Below are 15,903 nucleotides of genomic sequence, written 5' to 3' on the forward strand. Positions count from 1 at the left end.
TTGCTTAATGCTCTGTCCAATGCTATCATTTATGATGTGGCTTATAAATTACTCCGACCAGTGTTTTCTGACCCCTGTTACTCCCAAAGGCCAGCCATGCAAATTTTACTCTCGATTTTCTGAGTCAAATATTTTGCTACCTAATCTTGGCTAATTGGTGCTTTGTTAGATTGAAGTGGTGTATTTAAAATATTTGGTAGGAGCATGATGGGTTTTCAAATTCACTTCTTGAAAGGGAGATGAGGCAGGAACCCTCGGAGCATTTTAAAAACCACATGGATAGTCACTTGAGGTACAATGACCTACAGGGAGGGTGACTTTGCAAGTGCTAGAAAGTAGAATTGAGAGTAGACTGGATAGCTATTATTAAGCTTGCATGGATAAGATGGGCTGAATGGCTGCCTTCTGTGCTGTAAATGTTTCTTTGTTCCAATTATTTAATTGCATAAATACCTTCCAACAATATAACAATTATTGCATTGCTAATCAGTCTTTGGCCCAGAAATAGAGCAATTTGGACGGTTGAGTCTCATTCCAGTATTCATGGATTTAAAAAATGTCCTTCACTTTTTTCTCTTGATCTATTCTTGCGTTCCCTCTATTAATTTGTCTTTCTGTGCCATACCTGAATGGTACGGCACCTTCCCTTGTCCTTGTTTTTTTTAATCGATCACTAAATCTCATTGTCCTGTTGTTCACTCATGGCACACAACTCTTGTTGCCAGCTCATACTTCAAGAAAGCTACAATGTTAATGTTTCAAGCCAAAGAAAAGGTTTTTAACAAAATTGCAAACATTGTGAGATGCTCCACTCCAGCAAAATTTTGCCCATGTATTTTTTCCCCATCTTTATATTCCATCTATCTTCACATGTGCCATTGAACAGATATACTAATAGATAACCATACAGTTGCTTATGCTTGTTCTATCAAACCCCTTTATAATCTTAAATACCATTGTCAGCTCACTCCTCAGTTTTATTTTCTAGAGAAAAAGAGTTCCAGCCTGTTTAATGTTCCTAATAGGGCATAATGTTGCAGTTCTTATGAATCTAGGTATAAACTCTTAATTTTGACACCATCCTTGTGAATCCTTTTTTTGTACCTTTGCCAGAGCTCTCGATAACCTTTTCCTAATTTAGAGACAAGGACTATGCACACTATTCGAAGTGTGTTGTAACCAATATTCTCTACAAGTTTCATAAACTTGTCAGCTTTACAATTCTATCATTCTAGGAATAAACCACAGTGTTGTCTTTTTGTGATCTTCTACTCCCCATTATTTTTATTTTCTAAGGAGCATGTGGTTTCCTTATTTGTACTACCAGCACTTCACACTTGTTTTGTTGCAATCTTGCTCCTTATTGACCATTCTCCTATATGATATCTGCAAATTTTGATGTAGGATTTTCAATTCAAATTATCTCTGTGAATCATGACCAGTGATATCGGTACCTATTATCGTGGAACAACATTTCTTCTTCTGTTGCCAGGCACTATCTCCTGCTCTTGCTTTTCTACTCTGTGAAAGGGGCAAGTGCCTTTGACAGCAATTCCCAAACTCATGATTTATACCACCTAAAATACAGGGGCAAGGAGCAAAATGGAACTCCCTCACTTCTCTATGTTGTGTTTGAATTGCATACAATTCAGGACGGTATGTATGTCATTCCTTCATTATCACTGCCTCAAAATCCTGGAAGTCCACTGTGGGAGTACCTTCCAACACATGATTGCAATGAGGTTCAGTACCATCTTCTCCAGGACAACTAATGGCGGGCAATAAATGTTGGCATTGCCAGCAACAGCTAAAACTGAGTGAGAATTCCTGTTTTCAATTGGTTACTTGAATCTCATTCCACAAAACATAATCTACCAGAAAATTCAATCATCTCTGAATTTTTTGATTCACTAAGCAGATTTTGCAAAAAAGGAGACACTGCCACAATATTTCCTGCCTAACTAAACTGAAGCTATTTGTTTCAACAAAAAAGGTTTCACAATAGCATCTTGGATCCAAGCTTAATGTTCTCTCACATCAAGTTCGTGGGCATACTAGAACAGATGTAAAACTGACTCAAAGTCAATGAGCAACAGCATGGGATATTTATAAACAAATTAATACAACAGATCCTGGTCAGCTTACTCGCTGTAAGTGGTAATGTTAATTATTTGTGTGTTGGATAACCATACTTTCCAACGTTGGAAAATTTTGGCTTCACAGCCCAAACATAGACCCACTATTGAACATTTTCATAATATTACAGCCTCATTACTCCTGGTGGTACTGTCCACCTGTCTGCTTATCAAGTAAAGTCATTGCCTCGTCTGGGAAACTAGAAATATTTCATAGCACCAATTACAAAATGTGATATGGAATTCAGGTATTGTGGTTAAATCCGGTTGACTGATTTCCAGGGTAAGGACTAAATTTATTTTAATTGTTCTGCGTAGCACTGAAAGTTATTAGATGCAATAGTTTGAATTACAGGCAGTTGAATCAAGTATTGTGACTTCTCAAGGAATATCAGCTAATTGTTTAATAAATTGTTAATTTAATAAGTGTCTCAGTTTGCACTTATGGAAGTTCAATACTACCTAACAAAGCCAGTTGGTATTAGCATTTTCTGATAATGCATTAATGTTTGATCTTAATTCTTGGAATTTAGAGGTTTGTTTGCTACTATTGGGATCAGTACACATCCTTGAAAGAAATGGATAAGGATCTCACTTTACTCATCATGGAGGTGTTCCTAATTTAAGAGCCTTCTCCTAAATATTGTACTGTGGTTATCAGAATGTCACAAATACAAAATTGATAAATTTCAAACTGAAGAAATCTGTAGGATTTTAGGAAATGCATTTTCAAAAGAGCTTGAAGTACTTGATAAAGGAACAAATGTTAAAATCTTCCATCATCTGAGACAAAAATGGCCCCTTTCATAAGAAATATAAACAATGGAAACACTCCAAGCCAATTTAAGACCCAGCTTTTCAATTGTAGCACATTCTGAAATTTTACGATGACAACTTAACCTTAAAGCTAACCATTTAAATTGCAATCATTTAATTCCTAAAATAGAAATGTCAGTTGCCACTTTTTTTATCTAAGTAAATAATTAAGAGACAAATCAGATGAAGGGAAAAGTTACTCTCGTGGCTGGTGTAGTTCAATCCATTTGTTTCCTTTAATTTTGTAAATTATACTGTAGGTAAATGAGTAGAAGATTTCCTTTGGCATTATGTACAAATGCACTGTGTGGGATTGTATCAAACCACATTGTCCAGGAAGGCAGTAGTTTCAACTCTCAAACTGAGCTGAACCAGGTGGTTTAGCCAAGTTAGCAGCTGTCATGTTTCTATTTGCCTTAATGCATCCGGTCCAAAAAGGAGAAAAATCAGTCTGTATTCTCTTTCGTGCTTGCCAAAAGTGATACCTGCTGGAGAGTATGCATGTGTGAGCAGATTGAGTTCAACTGTCATGCACCTTCAAATAGCTTGTCTCTACTGTTTATGTCCATGTATAAAAGATGACTGCTTGAAGTGAAGTGATGATTGGGTTCAAGCAGCTATGGAATCATAGCTGAATTTTTGGGAGATGAAGAAAGATAAATGGATGGAAATAACATTTAATGAATTATTATGTATTTTGAATGTAGCCATGATCTTGTTCCAGTATGCATTTAGTAATCTGGCTTTCTTTTTGCCTTTCCTGTATTATCTATTTCCTTGCTCAAGATAAGATTATTCTAAAAAGTTCACTTCAATGAAATGTTGCCATCTAGCTATCCAAACTTTGTTTTTAACATTTCTGTGGGGAATGTCAGCTTTTGACCAAGCAGAGAATTGGGATTTGGAGCTGACTTGGACTGTCTTTATTATATGGAGCATTGTATTGGAACTACCACAGGAAAGGTGACCAAACCATAGCTTAAAGGGAAATTAGAGATAGTATTAGATCCAGGAAGAGGCAGGCAAATTGGCCAGAAAAAAACAGCAGGCCTGAGGATTAGGAGCTTTATAGACTTCAGTAAAGGAGAACAAAGGAATTGATTAAGAGGGGGAAAATAGAGTATGAGAGTAAGCTTGTGGAGAACATGAAAACTGACTATAAAAGCTTTTGTGGATGTGAAGAGAAAAAGATTTTTTGAGAGTCAGAAACAGGGTAATTTATAATGGTGAACAAAGAAAGGCTGACCAACTAAATACATACTTTGGTTCTGTCTTCACAAAGCAGGACACAAATAACATAGCAGAAATGTTGGGGAACATGATTTAGTGAAAGGGAGGAGCTGAAGGAAATCACTATTAGTAGGGAAATGGTGTTGGGGAAATTGGGATTGAAGCTGAAAAATTCCAAGCTTGATTGATAATCCACATCCCAGAACACTTAATGAAGTGGCCCTAGAAACAGTGAATGCATTGGTGGTCATCTTTCAAGATTCTATGGACTCTGGAACAGCTCCTATGGATTGGAGGGCAGCTAATGTAACCCCACTATTTAAAAAGGGAGGTAGAGAGAAAACAGAGAATTAGAGACCAGTCACACTCACGTCGTTAGAGGGGGAACATTATAAAATATTTAATTATAAAATATTTAATAACACAGCACTTGGAAAACAGTGGCAGGATTGAATGAGGCAGCATAGATTTACAAAAGGAAAATTGTGCTTGACAAATTTATGGGAATTCTTCGAGGATGTAACTAGTAGAGTTGATGAGGGGGAGCCAGTTAATGTGGTTTATTTGGACTTTCAGAAAACTTGCAACAAAGCTCCACGTAAGAGATTAGTGTGTAAAATTAAAGCGCGTGGGATAGGAGATAGTGTACTGAGATGGATTAAAAACGGGTTGGCAGACAAACAAAGTAGGAGTAAATGGATCTTTTTCCAAATGGCAGGCAGTGGTGACTAGTGGGGTATTGCAGAGATCAATACTGGGATCCTAGCTATTCACAGTATAAATGATATAGATGAGGGAACAAAATGTAATATCTCCAAATTTGCAGATGAGACAAAGCTGGGTGGATGGTTGAACTGAAGAGGATGCAAAGATGCTTCAGTGTGATTTGGACACGTTAAGAGTGGGCAAATGCATGGCAGATTTGGTATAATGTGAATAAATGTGAGGTTATTTACTCTGGTAGCAAAAACAGGAAGGCAGATTATTATCTGAATGACTCCAACAAAACTTGAATGACCTTTCACCAATTGTGAAAAGCAAGCATGCAGGTGCAGTAGGCGGTGAAGGAGGCAAATGGTATCTTGGCCTCCTTAATGTGAGAATTGGAGTACAGGAGTAGGAACCTCTTGTTGCAGATATACAGGGTCTTGGTGAGACCAGACCTGGAATACTGTGTGCAGTTTTGGTCTCCTTATCTGAGGAAGGATCATCTTATTATCGAGGGAGTGCAACAAAGCATTACCAGACTAATTACTGCGATGGCGGGATTGATGTTTTGAGATAATTTGAGTCAGTTAGGGATTATATTTGCTGGAGTTGAGAAGAATGAGGGGGAATCTCATAGAAACCCATAGCTGCAGGAAGGATGTTCCTGATGGTGGGGGAGTCCAGAACCAGGGGTCACAGTCCGAGGATACAGGGTAGACCATTTAGAAGCCATAGAATCCCTACAGTACAGAAGGAGGCCATTTTGCTCATCAAGTCTGTGCCGAATCTCAGAAAGAGGGTCTTACTCAGGCCAAGCCCTGCTGCAACCCCATGCGTTTACTATGGCTAATTCTGCTAACCTGTGTACCTTTGGACTGTGGGAAGAAACCGGAGCACCTGGAGGGAACTCGCGTAGATGGGGAGAATGTGCAAACTCCACACACAATCACTCCAGGCTATAATTGAACCTGGGTCCCTGATGCTGAGAGGCAGCAAAGCTAACTACTGTGTAACTGAGATGAGAAGAAATTTCTTCATCCAGAGAGTAGTGAGCCTGTGGAATTCTCTACCAGAGAAAGCAGTAGAGGCCAAAACATTGTTTTCAAGAAGGAATTAGATATAGTTCTTGGGGCTAAAGGGATCAAAGTATATGGAGGGAAAGTAGGAACAGGTTACTGAGTTGATAAGTCACATTCACAATGAATGGCGAAGCAGGCTCAAAGAGCCAAATGGCTTATTCCTGCTATTTTCTATGTTTCTATGTAAGTTGTGCAATCCGCTGCTCTGATCGGATCTATAAAATTTTGCAACAACTAATTTCAGTACAATTAAACTTTTAAAGTTCTGTATATCACTACTCCTGCGGATGGATTTTGATTAACTTGCCTTTCCATTATTTAGTTATATCTTTAAAGGTAAAGCTGTGACAAAGGGTCACTTAGACTCAATGTTAGCGCTATTCTCTCCACAGATACTGTCAGATCTGTTGAGATTTCCCAGCATTTTCTGTTTTTGTTTCAAATTGCAGCATCTGCAGTAGTTTGTTTTTATCTTGAAAGGTGGAATCTCCTGTCCTTTGACTATGAGCATGAATCAGATGTAGGCAACTACTGAGCTTGGCCCTCAATAGGGCATCCATCTGCTGTCAGGAAGATCCCTGTGCACTGCTATAGTAGACCCAGCTAGATTTCTTCCCAGCATGCATGTTCCTTACTACAGTGGTTCAAGAAGACAGCTTCCCAGCACCTCCTGGAGGGCAATAGATTCTGGCCTAGCCAATGACACCCACATTCTGTGAAAGAATAAAAGCATATATTCAGGAGAAATACTGAAGTAGGAATTATTTTCTTGAAAATAATGAATATTCCTGAAGCTGTACTGCCATTTCAAAGGGGAACGGTATAGAAAAGAGAGAGGCACACAATGAGAAGAGGAAGCATAAGGTGTTGAGAGCATGAGAGACCAGATGAATTAGGAGCAAGTGTAGGCCAATCAGCCTTATGGGTCTGCTGTGCCAATTATGGTTGGAAAGATGGGATGAGAGGGAGTGCTTTAAATTTCTCGGTAGTTGAGAATGGTATTGAGTAAGATGAGACTTGTATAATGAAAGCTGCATAAGTTGCACCTCAACAGGTTCAGGGCCAACCTTCTTGTGGGTTGGTTTGTTCGTGATATTGGGGAGGATTTAGACTACCATGGTAGGGGTTTGGGACCAGGATGTAGTATTTGAAAGAAAAAACAAGGTGGACAAAAGATTATAGCTGATTCGATTGTAGCTTCAACTCCATATTCTGCCTACTCTGATAACCTTGGGCAAAGGTTTGATAGAGAATGTAGAACGAAAGAACAAGGAGAACAAACAAAAAACTGGGCTTTGGAGGAGGGATGAATGGAATGCCATGGTCTTTGCTGTTTTATAAATCTGGGTTTGTATTATTATATTATAATTATATGATTGCAATGCAGTCAACATATTTATTTTTCACATGTACACAAACCCCTCCCTGCCCCCCCCTTTCCAAAGGTTGGACATTCATTCCTCCCCTTAAGTACTGTGTCATCTGTTACCTTTACTGTTAACATGTCATTTGTTGATTGCATTCTTGTGTCAATTATTTTGTCTCTTCCATTGCCAGCAAGCAGTCCTCAATTTTTGTAATTGGATCTTAAGAAATGCAAGCTTTGCAACGAATTCAGGTAACTATCTGGATTTCTGAGCTGCAATGAGGGAAAGTACTCCTTCCTAACAGTCTAGGGAAAGAAATTAGGCTCAGAAGAATACAAACACTTGGATTCCAACATTTAAACAGAATAAATGTTACTAATATTTCACATTTAAGAGGCACATAGAATGAATGCTAAGTGCAAAAACTGAAATTTGGACAAGTACATCTTTGCTTTTACAGTATGGGACAGATTTAACTCTAAAAGTTCTTTTAAATAGGAAGATAGCTCATATAGTTTAGCTTTTCATTCTAATATCCACCATAGAGAAGATGCTTGCAGAAATCCTAAGAGGTGTATTTTATGATCACAGTAAATAAACCAGGCCACTGGAAATGCACATCTTTCTATAGAAATAGAAAGAACTCCACAACAAACTTGATTGAGGCTTTGAAGAAGTTACTAGGTTAGTGGATGAAGGTAATCTGGCCGACATTGCTTTTCTGAAAATTCATGTAAAGAGTGATAAGATACCTCTCACTAGATTAATTCACAAGATGGAACCTACTGGTGGGAATGTGAGTGGGAATTGACTCCAATTCCACATACAAAAAGATGTAGTCAACGATTGTGGATCAGTTGCGAAGCACATTACTAGTGATGTTGCCCAGGAATCGGGTTAAGCCTAGTGCTGTTCACTATCTCGGTATTCTGGACAGTGATGCCTTGGATATACTTAGTAAGTTTGCAGATGACACAAAAATGTGTGCAAGGGTTAAGAAAGTAGAGTATCATCTTTTGCAAAAGGAATTGGATATGTTATGCAATACGCAGAAATGCTTTGTCATGTATGTAGGTAAGTAGGACCAACACAATACATTTGTCATTTATGGAAAATGATACTATAATCCGGTGAGAAGGAAAATGATCCTGATGATATTTTGTACAAATCGATGAAAGTTCACAACCATCGATATGTGCTTTAGCCAAAACAAACTGTGTATTAAATTGTGTTAATAGAACGTTTCAGTACAAATCAAATATAATCATTTTGTTGTTAAGTCGCATTTGTGGTACTCTGACTAGCTTTGGTCCCTTTACATGGCATAATGTCCTTGAAAAACCCTCAGATGAGAGTTATGAAAATTATTCCTGGCTTTGTTCCTCATGCAGGCTTAAAGATCCGGATGTATTTACTTTAGAACAGCATAGACTTAATGAGTGACCTGATAGAGGCATCTGAAATAATGAAACCACTGGCAAAATTTTAGGGAACTAAGAAACAACTAGCAAGCAAGACCACCAAGATCATAAACTGTGAATTACTCCCAGTGCCACACAGCAGCCTATAGAATTAGGATAGTGCGGGTGATTACATAGTTGAAACGATGAGGCGAGAGGGAGTACTTTAAATTTCTGAGACGTTGGGAATGGTATTGAGCAGGGTGGGACTTGTATAATAAAAGCTGCATAGGTTACACCTCAACGGGGGTCAGGACCAACCTCCCTGTGGTATTGGGGAGGGTTTAAGTCACTGTGGCAGGAGGTTGGGACCAAGATGTAACATTCGAAAAAGAAAACAAGGTGGAAAAAAGATTGGGAGAGTGCTCGTGTTAGAAATAGTAAGGCATTATGTGGTGTCAGAGTAATAAGGAATGCAATGAGGTCAAAATTAGCTTTACAGAGCTTAGTAAATGAGGTTGGTTTGCTGCAGGGCACAGATGTCAGTACAACAGAAGAGTTACAGACAAAAGGAATGAAGATGAAGGCAGTTTTAGCAGATCTGGCAGATAACTAGATTGTAGCAGTAATAATAGATAAACCCAGGAATGCCCTGGGAACTGAAGATTTAGTATATCCTAAAAGAGAGGGTCATAAAGAATGGAAAGGTCCTAGTAAGGTGTGGTGGAAAGACAGTAGTTCTCCAGTATGGTAACCAGACTATTAAGGTCCTTTTGTCACATTTAATTGGGATTGATTACAAACATTCAATGTGAGGAAGTAATAGAAGATAATGAGGCATCCAGCTGTCATATGTTAACAGTTATGAGGAATAGAATACAGTACATAAGGGACTGGTTAACGATGGGTGGAATGCTAACGACACATAGAACACGGCTGTCGTATCCAAAGGACAACTTGCTAGAGTCTGTACTTGGGTAATGTACATACCAGAAGGTCGAATGAATGGACAGATGCTATGATTCTAGTGAGGGCAGGGAAAGTTATTGGCAAGTTCAAACATTGGCTAAATCTCAAAGATAATGGACAAGAGGTAACTATTATGGACTGGGAAAATCAGGTGAAATAGCAGAAGACAAAAAGCAGTGTGAGTCCTTAGAGTGGATCTCTTCCACTTTCCCACCCGCTCCTCAGATCCACTGATTCCTGAGACCCCAAAAATCTGTCTATCCCAGCCTCAAATGGTGGAGCATCCATAATCCACTGGGGTAAACCTATTAAAAGATCAACAGTTGGAGCATTTCACATGTAGAAAAATGTTATGTAATACATTTTTGGCAATAATAAACAAGGAAATAAACCCTATGATAAAGTTTTGATCATTAAAAATATTGATGTAAACAGATGTATCAAAAAATTACAAACAAAATATTTTGTTCCACATTGAGTGACAAGTGTATTCAAAAGCTAGGAAGAAATGTTGAATTTCTTGGTTAGCCCACAGCTGTGTGCAGCTTTTCTCAGCCCCATGTAGGAGGGATATAAAAGTTAAGTTTAGATTCACTGCTAATATGTTGCACAATCTGTTAATAAACTTAGCTGAATCTCATTTGGGATTGAACTTTCACTCAACAGAGTGCATCAGTTATTAAGATAAATCTTATTTTTAAAGAAAACTTTACTTTGCTGCTAGAAATGTCAAAATGAAGTCAAACATTGTAATATTTGAACTTTTTAAAAGCAGTTGTTTACCATGCATTTCTGAAGAACTTCACGGAATAGTACTTGTGAAGTACAATAAATATCAGTTTCCAATTCCCTTCATTACATGTTTAAATTTATTTTATTTACCATCATACCTACTGATTAAACAAATACAGCCTTCCCCTGCTTTTATTTCTTTGTTTCACCTTCCATTTGTAAATTTGGCAGTCAACATTGGTACATAAAGATTTTCTAAGACTTTGTGCTACTTAATCACTTGCCCAGTGCACATGTTGAATATAGAGTCAGTCTAAAGGAGATTGGTAGAAATACTAAAGTTTGATGCAAGTCTTGCTTTGAAAATTATATCAGGAAAATGGGAGTTGTTTCCAAAGTTGATGCATGTTACTCCTGCAACTCTCTTTTATGTGCTCTAATGAAACTTTTCCTTCCAAGATTTGTAAGATTTGAAAATTTTCAACAAATACGGTTTTGAATCAGAATTATGAGTAGTAAATGGAAGTGAAATAAAATTAAACTTCTGTTAAATAGATTATCAACATTTAAATATAATTACATGTAATATACTTTAAAATCTAATTTCATTGACTTCTGTAAAGAAATTCAGAGGCAAAAAATGGAATGTAACTTCCACCTCACATGAAAAGTAGTATTGTTTGTTTTGCATATTACATTTTTTTTGCTTGAAGTTAACTTGTAAAATGCTTCACACGGGAGTGGTGGAATGTTGGCTCATAGCCTAGTCCTGTCATTGCAAGGGAACTTCATCCGGTAGCATCCTTGCATATATCTGCAGCTGGTGACACTGGGATTGGCAGTGGCCTGAGACTAGATGTTATGTTGTTATTATTTGTAAAGAGCTAGGAATTAATTGTTATATATCCTGCACTACAGTCATGGACTGAATAACAATGCATCAATCTTATCAGTCGGCAGCCACTTGGAGAGCAGCAAGAAGTACATTTTTGAAACTCCCGTGCCTACGGTGTGATTATTTCTAACTTGTGGAAACCAAAAGACATAGCACTAGGCCACTTGCATATGCAAAGTGGACATTTTTAATGAGTGAAGAATATTTTAAAAAATATATTGTTTGGTGGTGTTGGAAGGGGATATGCAGCAAAAAGTTAATAGTGATGTTAGAATTTATTCTGAAGAAATTATACAATTAATTTATGGAGTGTTTTCGCTGTAATTTGCATTGAACATACTTAAATGTGAGGAAATACAAAAATAATATTTGATAACCATATAGTTCAATAGCACAGAAATTCATTGGTTGCACTTGCTTTATTACGAAATACTTCATCAGACTTCGGTAACAGGCTCCATGCATTGGCAGGGCAGCACGGTAGCACAGTGGTTAGCACTGCTGCTTCACAGCTCCAGGGTCCCGGGTTCGATTCCCAGCTCGGGTCACTGTCTGTGTGGAGTTTGCACATTCTCCTCGTGTCTGCGTGGGTTTCCTCCGGGTGCTCCGGTTTCCTCCCACAGTCCAAAGATGTGCGGGTTAGGTTGATTGGCCAGGTTTAAAAAATTGCCCCATAGAGTCCTGGGATGCGTAGGTTAGAGGGATTAGTGGGTAAAATATGTGGGGGTAGGGCCTGGGTGGGATTGTGGTCGGTGCAGACTCGATGGGCCGAATGGCCTCCTTCTGCACTGTAGGGTTTCTATGATTCTTCTATGATTCACTAGGCTTGGTTATATCACAAATCCTGTTTATTCAGTTCCATGTGATCTACCGCGTCTTCAGTTTACAATCGCTATAACCTAATATGGGGCACTACAGCATCTGTCATAATTTTTTGTCGTTTCTAACTTTTTTTTATAGTACAACAGTTTTTATTTATAATGTGCCTTTAACATAATGAAACAATCTAAGGTGCTTACAAAACAACGTATGACACCAAGTCACAGGATATTAAATCAAATGATCAAATGCTTGTTTAAAGCAGTTGGTTTTAAGGGGTGTCTTAAAGGAGGAAGGTGAGGTAGAGAAGTGTAGGGAGGGTATTCCAGAGTTTGTCAACTGAAGGCATGTCCACCAATGGTGGAGTAAAAAAAATTGAGGATACATAAGAGGCTAAGCGCAGATATCTTGAAGGGCTGTGGGACTAGAGGAGATTATAGAGGGCATGGAGGGTTCTGAAAGCAAGAATTTAAAATTAAGACATTGCTTGACTGGGAGCCAGTATAGTTTAGGGATGATAGGAGAATGAGACTTGCTGCGAGTTAAGATGTGGGCAGCAAAGGTTTGGATGACCTCCAGTTTGCGGAGGGTAGAATATAGGAGACCAGTCAGAGTGCATTGCAATAGTCAACTCTCGAGCTAACAAAGGTATGAATGACAGTTTCAGCAACAGATGAATTGAGACGGGTGAAGTTGAGCAATTTTATAGAAATGGAAATAGACACAAATATGGAGTCAGAATTTCCTTTCAGGATCAAATTTGACAGCTGGATTTTGAACAGACTGGCTTAATCTCAGACTTAAATAATAAAAGCAAAGTACTGTAGATACTGTAAACCTGAAACAAAAACAAAGTGCTGGAAAAACCCAGTAGGTCTGGCAGCATCTGTGGACAGGGAAACAAAGTTAACGTTTCGAGTCCTGATGACTCTTCAGAGCCTTGAGCTCTGATAAAGAGCAGCATAAAGATGAGATATAGAAGGATAGATTCCTGGGGGATACCAGAGGCAATGATGCAGGAGCAGGAAGTGAAGCCATTGCAAATGATTCTCTGGCTATGATGGATAAAAAAAGGAATCAGATTAGAGCAGTTGGAATACAGTGGAGAGGCATTCAAGGAGGACAGTGTGGTCAAAGGCTTAGATGGATCGAGAAGGATGAGGGGGAAAAGTCTTTATAACAGTCATACAGAATGCCATTGTGACTTTTATGAATACTGTGGTAGAGATTCAAACATTGAATCTCAGAAAAGATGGGAATAGATTTGGAAGACAGCAGCTTGTTCAACATCTTTGGAGAGGAAGGGAATTTGGAGAAGGGATGGTAGTTTCAAGGACAGTGGATTATAGGTTGGTTTTGTGGGGAGAGAGGTATGATAACAGACCGACAACACCTGAAGAGAGTACAGTTCATAATGGCTAATGTGGGCTATGCAGGGAAGTTGCTAGGTCAATGGGTTATTTACACACCATTCGAGGATCCTCAAATGTATTGGTTTCAAATGTATGCGGACCGTGAAGTAAATTGTAAAAGACGGGAATAACAGTGTATTTAAGTTTATGTGGTGAAGAATGTACGTGTTTCTCAATTCTCACAATCTGTTGTCATTTTCTTTTAGTTGTACTCATTAAATGAGTATAAACCACCTATCTCCAGGGCTAAAATGAACCAGGTGACAAAGGCGGCTATCAAGTCTATTAAGGTAAATTTTAAAAATGATTTTTGCTTTAAAACATATGTAATCTTTGATGGAAATGTTACTGAATTCTATATCGCAACATAATTTGATCACATCTTCTGTTTAGTTAATGGTTAACTATAGTCGTGGCTTTAACTGCCACAATAAATGTAAAGTTTTCTGACTTCACGAAGTCACCAGTAGCGACTTGCATTCCAGCATATTCAACTTTCCAGTGTCTAAATTTGTCCTTCTGGACTTGTGTTTCTTCAGACCTGTGAAGTCCAGAATGATTTTGTGGGCTGCATATGTTCTGAGAGTTCATGAATTGGACTTGTGAAGTCAAGGAAGCCTGGTCATATTTATAGTTTAATTTCTTCTTTACTGTTTTGTCCTTTTTGCATTCTGTGTACCTGGAGGTTTGGAAAGAATTGTACTTACTTTGGGTCTGGAGATTTGGAAAGAATAACTTATTGTGCTCTGCTTTTTCAGTATAGGATTTATCTATTAGTAATCCCAGCCTAAGATGTGCAAATTAATGGAAATTGTGATTTAGACTTTATATTTGGCTCACAAGGCTTATGAAATACATCTATGGGACTGATCATGGCAGAAAACCTTGTTGCTATGGTTTTAGACAGTCTGTTGCCAAATTTCAAATATGCATGATGCATTCTAAACAGCTGATATCTGCAGACAATGTTCTGACAACCCAGAAATTCTAATCCTGCAGAGCCATTGGTGTACTTGTAAAAAGATACTTTCAGATTGTCAGGTTTGAACCTATTATAATTCTGATATAATTTGTTTTGGAGCCTTAATTCTAATATATTGATGGGGAATTGTTTTGGTTCCAAGTTTTAGATCTGACAGTAAAATGTATTAGACAGCTTTACAGTGATGCAATAGTGGTTGTCAATTTTCTTTCTTCTTTGAGGACTGATGGGGCTACATGGTCATTTTTTTAAGCTTATATAGCCCCCACTTAAACCACATGAGAACTAACACTTCTGTATTGCTCTGGTATTGCATTAATTGTTTGGGTGGCTAAAACATCAGGATCAATGCATTCATAAGAACATAAGAAATAGGAGCAGGAGTAGGCCACCTAGCCCCTCGAGCCTGCCCCGCCATTCAGTAAGATCATGGCTGATCTGAAGTGGATCAGTTCCACTTACGCGCCTGATCCCTATAACCCCTAATTCCCTTACCGATCAGGAATCCATCTATCCGTGATTTAAACATATTCAACGAGGTAGCCTCCACCACTTCAGTGGGCAGAGAATTCCAGAGATTCACCACCCTCTGAGAGAAGAAGTTCCTCCTCAACTCTGTCCTAAACTGACCCCCCTTTATTTTGAGGCTGTGCCCTCTAGTTCTAGTTTCCTTTCTAAGTGGAAAGAATCTCTCCACCTCTACCCTATCCAGCCCCTTCATTATCTTATAGGTCTCTATAAGAAGCCTTCTAAATTCCAACCAGTACAAACCCAATCTGCTCAGTCTCTCCTCATAATCAACACCCCTCATCTCTGGTATCAACCCGGTGAACCTTCTCTGCACGCCCTCCAAGGCCAATATATCCTTCCGCAAATAAGGGGACCAATACTGCACACAGTATTCCAGCTGCGGCCTCACCAATGCCCTGTACAGATGCAGCAAGACATCTCTGCTTTTATATTCTATCCCCCTTGCGATATAGGCCAACATCCCATTCTCCTTCACAAAGAGCATTGCATTCTAAAAAGTTCCAACGATATTTGAAATATTCTTCCCATTGTACATTTCTCTTCACCTCTGTGCTCTAGTGATAACTTGGATAGGGAATTATTTCTTTTCAAATGTGTTATTTTATATTGGAAAATTAGGAAGGAAGTTAATGGAGCGACATACTCATTTTGTTTCACAACGAATTTTAGTGGAAGGTTTTTTGAGACAGTTGGAGAGTGATTTTATCAAAGAACTTTTGACCCTTAAAGATTGCACTCTGAGTAAAGAGAATAGAAACATTGGGGTTCAACTAGTTTAAAATTCCAGGAAGTTTCTTGAAGACCTTGAATTTCTCAATTTTCTAAAGG

At 38.4% G+C, this 15,903-nt stretch overlaps 1 protein-coding gene across 5 annotated transcripts in view; it reads left to right on the forward strand.

Annotated features, from left to right (window-relative positions):
• Nucleotides 1-15,903, forward strand: part of scaf8 (SR-related CTD-associated factor 8) — a 179,715-nt gene that overhangs the window by 25,591 nt on the left and 138,221 nt on the right. For all 5 annotated transcript variants that reach the window (XM_078229954.1, XM_078229955.1, XM_078229956.1 and 2 more), the window contains exon 2: nt 13,769-13,852. In XM_078229954.1, the coding sequence (XP_078086080.1) occupies nt 13,769-13,852 (84 nt within the window). The remainder of the gene's footprint in view (nt 1-13,768; nt 13,853-15,903) is intronic.

Source organism: Mustelus asterias, chromosome 15 (genome assembly GCF_964213995.1).
Source record: "Mustelus asterias chromosome 15, sMusAst1.hap1.1, whole genome shotgun sequence".
Lineage (NCBI taxonomy): Eukaryota > Metazoa > Chordata > Chondrichthyes > Carcharhiniformes > Triakidae > Mustelus > Mustelus asterias.